The 9074-nt window shown below is 30.4% G+C and overlaps 1 protein-coding gene across 1 annotated transcript in view; it reads right to left on the bottom strand.

Annotated features, from left to right (window-relative positions):
* LOC117108948 (very-long-chain (3R)-3-hydroxyacyl-CoA dehydratase-like) overlaps positions 1–9074 on the bottom strand; it is a 29959-nt gene that overhangs the window by 4561 nt on the left and 16324 nt on the right. The window contains exons 8-10 of the mRNA XM_033251141.1: positions 3881–3993; positions 3453–3559; positions 2284–2415 (exon numbers count right to left, since the gene is read on the bottom strand). Of these exons, the coding sequence (XP_033107032.1) occupies positions 2284–2415; positions 3453–3559; positions 3881–3993 (352 nt within the window). The remainder of the gene's footprint in view (positions 1–2283; positions 2416–3452; positions 3560–3880; positions 3994–9074) is intronic.

Genomic DNA, 9074 nt, shown 5'->3' with positions numbered 1-9074 from the left:
ATAATTTAGCTTTCTATGACAAGTGGTTAACCAGAACAGTGGGTTTTCAACAACTTTCACCAAAAATCAGGGAAAATCAATACTTTCTCCATTTTTACCAGCTTACGCCATATTTTTGACTTTCATTATGTTGAACATAAACATGAGTATTGTCATCAGTTTGATACATAATTTAGCTTTCTATGACAAGTGGCCAGCATTTTTGTGAATTTTTACCAAAAATCGGAAAGATTTTTATTTTCTCTATTTTTGCCAACTTTTTGACTAAGACTTACATTATATTGAATATAAACATGATTCTTGACATCAGTGTGGTACATAATTAAGTTATTTATAACAAGTGGTTTACGAGATAGCATATTTTGTGATTTTTTTTTACCAAAAATAAGTGAAAATTACTATTTTCTCTATTTTTGCCAACTTACACTATGTTTTTGACTAAGACTTTCATTATGTCGAATATAAACATGACTCTTGCCATCAGTTTGATATATAATTTAGCTCTTTATGACAAGTGGTTTTCGAGATAGCATTTTTGTGTGATTTTATACCAAAAATGAGTAAAAATAACTGTTTTTCTCATTAAAACCTGTATGTGTAAAGGAAAATCAAATTTTTTTTTTATATATGATCCTATGTAGCAGATCAAGTTTTTAAAGTTGTTTGGACAAAAATCTGAAGTACAGTTGAACTTGCCTAAGTCAAATGCAAAATGCCATTGAAATATTGTTCGACTTTTGACTTACAGATTGTTAATTAATGGAAAACACAGCAATTTAAACATACATATTTATTATATATATATACATTATATATATAATTTAGCTTTCTATGACAAGTGGTTAACAAGAACAGTGGGTTTTCAACAACTTTCACCAAAAATCAGGGAAAATCAATACTTTCTCCATTTTTACCAGCTTACACCATATTTTTGACTTTCATTATGTTGAACATAAACATGAGTATTGTCATCAGTTTGATACATAATTTAGCTTTCTATGACAAGTGGCCAGCATTTTTGTGAATTTTACCAAAAATAAGAAAGATTTTTATTTTCTCTATTTTTGCCAACTTACACCATGTTTTTGACTAAGACTTACATTATATTAAATATAAACATGATTCTTGACATCAGTGTGGTACATAATTAAGTTATTTATAACAAGTGGTTTACGAGATAGCATATTTTGTGATTTTTTTTACCAAAAATAAGTGAAAATTACTATTTTTTTCTTTATACCAAAAATGAGTAAAAATAACTGTTTTTCTCATTAAAACCTGTATGTGTAAAGGAAAATCAAATTTTTTTAATATATATGATCCTATGTAGTAGATCTAGTTTTTAAAGTTGTTTGGACAAAAATCTGAAGTACAGTTGAACTTGCCTAAGTCGAATGCAAAATGCCATTGAAATATTGTTCGACTTTTGACTTACAGATTCTTAATTAATGGAAAACACAGCAATTTCGCATGTAAAATAAGATCGAGAAAACAGTCGACTTAGGCAAGTTTAACTGTATTTGTAATTAACATATTGGTAATTAATCAAAATAGAAGTATCAAATATTAACAAAAAATGGTAAAAAATATTAATATTTTGGAAAATAATCATCAAAATCACTTTTAATAGTAAATATTTAGTATGATCCATCAGCTTTAAAATGAGCCTAATTCCAATAATTTTGATGCATGTTATCAAATGCTATGCCCTAAAATATAGACATTGGTCAAATTTGGTATATATATATATATATATATATATATATATATATACTGTGTGAGGTACTTAGAATTGGTAGTTCCTATCATCTCTTTTTTGGGTTTTATAGATAATTTTTCTTATTTATTTGTTAGAACAGATTTTATTTACAACTGATACTTTTTTATGTCCTTGTGTGTTTCTAAGATTTCAATATATTTATAATTTAGACTTTAGTCTAGTATCACTTCCATTCTGTTTCTTCTGAATTATACACAATATCTTTTGTTTTCTATCAATGAGTATGAGATTGTTTTGTTTTTTTTTGCACCAGCCTTTAAAATTACCAAGTATCTAGTTTCTTCCACTACATGAATTTCTGGTACTTATCTGCTATACTTTTTATTTTAATGAAGGCCTAATATTATATTATATTATACTTTATATTTTGATTTGTCATCTCTTTGAATTAATATTTATTTATTGGATACATTCTTATGTTCAGGGATGTATATATAAATCTGTTTTGTTTTGTGAAATAAAATATACTTTGATACTTTGATAATTTTAAAAACTATACTTGCCTATAAGAATGGCAGCAATGTGGATATAAAGGTATGTTACCATGTCAAAAGAAATATTCAAAACATTTGGTAATTTTATGCAAAACCTTTGAGTTACTTCATAAAATGGAATGGCAGTCCAAAGGGTTAAAACTGAAAAATTAGAACACAATAAAAGCACATAAATAAATGGAAAGATATACATTTCAAAGTATGCATGGTTTTAGGTTTGGTGCATTTTTTGCCCAACATAGTTCTCACGATAATATAGACACCTTGTACGTTTAACTCTTTCTAGATGTAAGGCATCATTTTTAGTGTGGAATGTCACATAGAGACTCAATTCTATTATGATCACCTCAGGGCTCTGCTGCCCTTAACACAATATTTTTTTTTCAAATTACCTAATAGCTTTCTGACAAATTAGTGAAAGTTTAAAAATAATGATAGAGAGGTCTTAATTGGAGGTCACTGTACACTGCATACATTCGCTACCGGTAGTAAAGAAAGCAGAAAAAAAAATTCATTAAAAAAATATTCTTTCATTCGTATTCAGGAGATAGCAAATACTGTGACACCACTTGTCAGTTCAAAAAACTGAATGTGACAGAGGTAAAAAACTACTTTTTAAATACATAGTGTTGTTTTTATTATTCTAGCTTGTCATAATATTACTCTTGAAAATTTTTAAATTACTGTCACTAATTGTCAATGACATTAATACAATCACTACAAACAACACTTTTCATACAAACCAACATCATTATATCCCAGCTTGTACTGTTGATGGGTTGTAATGTGAGCAGTTTAAGCAATTACAGTTCACCCTTCAATTTGAAACCACTGTTTAGACCTGAACTTTTGAGGTGGTTTCAGGGTTTAGTCTCCAATTAGAAAGTATAAAACTATTAAAGACTGTCATTCAGTTCTTGAAATAAAGTGGTTTTGAATTAAAGGGGTCTTAGAAATAGAGGGGTCTCAAATTGCAATGTATTTGATGGCTATAACAAAAATAATATAATGTGCTTGAATATCATTAATAATGATGGTAACAGCAAGCCATTATGTCCGAGATAAAAAAAAAATTATCACTATCAACCCACCATCACTATCATCACACACCATCTTTCATCACCCTTGCAAATCAGAAATCTGTCCATCAGCAGTCTTTATTATAAGTAGAGACTCACTTTCAGACAATAATCCTGCAGGATATAATGGAATCCATAATGTGTAGCGAAGCCAGGATATTACTACACTTTCTTGACCAATACTAGTCAGCATATAAAAAGGATACCTTGTAAATACGAAAAAGAATTGTATTTGTTATAAAATAAAAAATTGCCAGATCGATCAAATCAAATTATTCACTAAAAAGAGAAGATAAGTGATAAAGCAATAAATTATATTCTTTGTAAACTATACACTAGATGAGCATATTTCAATTAGGTAGCATAACGATTTAAAAAATACTTGAGAGCCAATGACCCAAAGTCAATTTTGACATACATTATTTTAACCTTGGGCATTTCTATCATATGGTTTACAACAATAATTGCTTATTATTTTACTTTTGCTGTTAGATGGGAAAAAATATTATGTAAATGCTTTTTCTTACCTCACCAATTCAATTGAACTCCAGACAAGAAACAAATAGCACACAATTGGCTCACTCTCAATTCTTGCTTCATTTCTGATGACAGCAAAGAGCACCACATTTCTACCGGTAACCTAAAATTGTATTCATAATATCAGAAGCCCTGCTCAAAATGTGGTGAGGCAAGCCAAACCAGTCGCTTGTCGGAGACTGTCAACTGGACAAAATCAGTTGACAATAAAAAAAAAATCAAAACTTTTTTATGATTTAAATTACTGTAGCAATAATGCATCTAAGAACCCCTGCTACCTTGACATTTTTTTTTCAATTTCCAACGGTAAAAGAACATTTTTATACAAATTACTCACTGTAAAATGTCAAAAACTTGGACAATTTTGCTTCTTTGTTATGTTCCACGTTTTCGATTCTATGCACGTCTCCATTTTGAAACCTTATTTAGTACCAATGTAAAGGGAATTTTATAAGCTTTCATGTCATTAGTCAATTGTCACGATATATCTTTAATCCAACCAATTAAAATGACTTTAAATAGTGTAAACAATTTTGTTTTTCCTTGACGACGATGCTGAAATAATTTCTGTTATTGGTCAGTCATGTAATGACATAATACTGAGCAGTTACGATTTTATCCCACAATGTAACAGTCAATACAAAACATAGCATCATAGAAGCCAAGCTAGGCCTTTTTGTTTTTATTTTTGTACAATTTTCATCCATTACAAGCACCAAAAAAATCAGTATTCAATTATTTGACAATATTGTGTAATTTCAAAACCTGAACAATGCCAACTTTCCATTTTTAGGCCTAAGTTTCAACTTAGTGTAGACTGCCTATCGAGTATCACTGATCGACTGTTGCTAGGTTAGGTATTCAGCTATGCATAATTTTATTATGAGGGCGCACGAGTGAACAACGATTTCGTCAGTAGCTCCTTCGGAAATCATAGATAATTCCAAAATTAACAGTAATCGGTGATCATTTTGCAAAAATCGTAAGTGATTCTTATTACTTATAATAATATACTGAAAAGCTGACGACCAAACAGGCCAGTATGGGTAAGAAAAAGGAGAAATCAGCTGCTGCAGACTTAGGGCCTGAGTCTGAATCGCCTGAGCCATCGGGAACGGCAGACCAACCAAACGCGGAAACCCTGAGGCGGGAGATTCGGAAGCTTTTGACTAAGATCGACTCGGTACTAAGCAATCAGCACACTATACTTGGGCGTATCGATGTTATAGAAGCTAAACAAGTTGATATGGAAGCATCGCTACAATATTCGAGTGAGTCGATAACCAATCTTGAAAAGAAAGTAGCCGATTATTCCATCGAGCTCAAGGCTGTATCAACGAGCGTTTTAAACGATAAGTCCATCATCGAGGCACTAGAAACTCAAATCAACAAAATCGAACGATATTCTAGAAGTTTTCATTTGAGATTTGGAGGCCTACAGGAGGAATCTAATGAAGACGCTATAAAGAAAATTAAGGATCTTATTGCCAATGAATTAAGAATGCCTGGTATAGATATAGAAAATGCCCATCGTATAGGAAAACCCCGAGCACCCAACGTGAAGCCACGTCATATTATTGCAAAATTCCTTTACCGACCTCAGCGATTCCAGGTGTACATTAAAGCGAAGACGTTACTCAAAAACAGTAATATTTTTGTAACCGAGGATCTTCCTGACGCGGACTTGGTGAAAAAACGAGGCTTAAGGGATGTTATGGCTAAGGCATACAAAGAAGGGAAGAGGCCCCTATTCCGTAATGGGAACCTCTACATTAACGGTCAGCTTTATAAATAAGGGACTCACTTTCATCGTATCATGTATATAATAACTTTGATATGGGAACTGTTCATAGGTATCTGCTATGACGGAGTAAACTATAGTTACTGACATGCCAATTATGATAAACGTATGTATATGCATTTGCTTATTTGTTTGTATATTTTATTTTAATTTATTTAAGGCATCAAAAAAAGTTTTGTTTGCTTAAAACTTAATATAATAATAATTCAAACTTAATGGAAGATGGAATGATACATTCTGATTTTGACAACAGCATCACTGTCACTCCTGCCGAATTTAGCGACGGTTTCAGTTCAATTCTCCCAAATTCACTTTCAGTTTTCCACGCTAATATTAGATCTATTAATAAAAATTTTGAGGAATTCAATACAGTACTTGACTCATTAGGTAATTTTAAAATCATTGGTTTATATGAAATTTGGCAAGTGGAAAATCCCAGTTTATTTGAACTGAATGGATATTCGTTTGAATATAACCGTCGTGAATCTGGCAGGAGTGGCGGGGTTGCTGCTTATATTCACTCTTCATTAAATTACACAATTATTGATCACACTGTGATTAATTCTGAGTCTCTTTGGTTGGATGTGTCAGATAAAAAAGATCATTTTATTGTAGGTATTATTTATAGAAAATATAATTCTAATCTATCTGAGTTTTATAATAGTCTTCTTGATATATTGAGCTCGACAAATATTGATAAAAAACGTTGTATCCTGATTGGTGATTTTAATTTTAATCTTTTAGAAACATTAAGTACTGAATGCGATTCATTTATGTCAAATCTAGCATGCCTTAATATTAATCAACTAATTACCATTCCAACAAGGTACACTGGGCATTCTGAGACATTACTAGATCATATTTACACAATATTCATAACGCTTCTGTCCATCACGGTACTATAATTTGTGAAATTTCCGACCATCTCCCAACGTTTGCTATTTTTGAACACATCAGCATCAGTACGAAAAATAAGTTTGTTTCATTTCGAGACTACAGTCATTTCAACCATGAATTGTTTTTACATAATTTATCAAATATTTCATGGGAAAATGTATATTCTACGTCTGATGTTGATGTAGCTTACGATTATTTCTGTTCAACTTTTATTAATATTTGTAATTCCCCTTGTTCAACGCTCTTTAAAAGGTTTTATAAAAAAGAAACCATGGATTAGTAAAGCAATAAAAAAATCAATTATTAAAAAACATAAATTATACTCTAAAGTTGTTAAATCAAATTTTGAGCCTGCAAAATTCACAAAATATAAAAAATATAGAAATATGTTAACACTAATTATACGATTGGCAAAAAAGAACTACTTTTCTAAACTATTTACAAAAAAAAAAAACAACTCTACTAAAACATGGTCTACCATAAATGAGCTACTTGGGCGTAACATCACAATATATGATCTACCAAACAAAATTTCCATTAAAAGAAATGACAATTGCACAGAAGACGTTACTGATAAGAATGAAATAGTGAATGAATTTAATTATTACTTTACAAATATAGGTTCAAATCTAGCTAACAAAATAAGAAATTCATCGAAACATTTTTCAAATTACTTAAGTCAACCTAATTTAAATTCATTTTTTCTTGAACCAATTTCTGTGTATGAAATTAGTAATATGATCTCTAATTTGGATAAGGGTAAAGCAACTGGCACAGACAATGTACCAGCTAAATTACTGTGTGTTGCAGCACCCTATATCTCAATACCATTATGTTATGTTTTTAACCTTTCATTTACAAATTCAAAGTTCCCAAATGCCCTAAAGATTGCATGTGTAGTTCCTGTATTTAAAAAAGGCCCAAAGGATAACATAGGGAATTACCGCCCGATTTCTATATTACCGGTATTATCCAAAGTTCTTATTTAATGATCGTCTAACTAATTTCCTTGAAAAAGTTAATATATTTTATAAGCATCAATACGGGTTTCGCAAAAAGTACAGCACAAAATTATCGTTAATTAATTTAGTTAATAATCTTTTATTTCAATGTGATAATTCAAAAGTGGCCCTTGGTATTTTTGTTGACTTTAAGAAAGCATTTGACACAATTAATCATGATATTTTAATTTCAAAGTTACAGCATTACGGGGTAAGGGGACCACCTCTATTTTGGATTTCTGATTATCTCAGCAACAGGTTTCAGTTTGTTTCCTCTGGTGGGTGTGTCTCAAATAAATTACATATACATTGTGGTGTTCCTCAGGGATCAGTACTGGGAGTAGTTATGTTTTTAATTTACATAAATGATTTACCAAGCTCTTCAAATTTTTTTGATTTCAGGTTGTTTGCCGACGATACAAACTTATTTAAATCATTTTCCGGGAATATATTAGATCTCAATGAGGTTAATTGTCAGTTTAAAAAAGTCATTGAGTGGTGCAACGCCAATAAATTAACAATAAATGCCGATAAAACTAATTATATAATCTTTCAGTCAAAAAATAAAGTTGTTACAACGTTTGGCTCCATTAGGATTAATACAAGCTTAATTTCTGAATGTAAATCTGTTTATTTTGTTGGCGTTAAACTCGATAAATACCTTAGTTTTAAAGAACATATATCTGATTTAAACAATAAAATAAAAAAGAGAGCTGGTTTTTTATTTAAGTTACGGCACTGTGTCCCTGAGGAAACATCGGTTATGCTTTACAATTCTTTTATTTTACCCAACTTGATTTTTGGTATTGAGGTATGGGGCAGCACCTACGAATCGCATTTAAAACCTTTATTACTCACTCAAAAAATGTGTGCCAGATGTATTACTTTTTCTAAATTTAGGGCTCATTCTGTACCTTTATTTTAAAAACTTAACATTTTAGATGTATTTAAGCTTCATAAATTATATATTTTGAATTTTATATCAGACTTATTTAATAACAGATTACCACATAGTTTATCTGATTATTTTGAAAATATTTGTCATAGTTATGCAACAAGGTTTAATTACGAATATAATTTAGCCATATCAAAATGCCGAACTAATTTAGGTAAATTTAGAATTTCTTATATGGGTGCTAAACTCTGGAATACAATACCTGTTAAATTAAGAGAGACTACCTCGAGGAATGTATTTGTTTCAAAACTGAAAAAATTACTTTATTCCGAGTATGAAGATTGATGCCTATTTATTTATTTTCATTATTTTATTTATATATTTATTTTATTTATTGGGGCGGAGGGGGATAGTTAAGAAAGGGGCCAAGCTCGATTAGACTTGTCTATTTCTTGGCTCGTATTGTATACCATTTGTTTGTTTTTTTGCGTATATACAATAAAGAAATACGTAAACATGCCATGGGACAAAAAATGTCTCCGCGTTGTCAGAATCTCAGCTCGTCGGTAAACTTCTGAACGTGAATTTCT

This window comes from Anneissia japonica, unplaced genomic scaffold (assembly GCF_011630105.1).
Source record: "Anneissia japonica isolate Jap-2015-1 unplaced genomic scaffold, ASM1163010v1 scaffold26_len2425191_cov177, whole genome shotgun sequence".
NCBI classification, from domain to species: domain Eukaryota; kingdom Metazoa; phylum Echinodermata; class Crinoidea; order Comatulida; family Comatulidae; genus Anneissia; species Anneissia japonica.
Note: the sequence above shows the minus strand (reverse complement) of the source record. Positions and strands in the feature narration are given on the sequence as shown.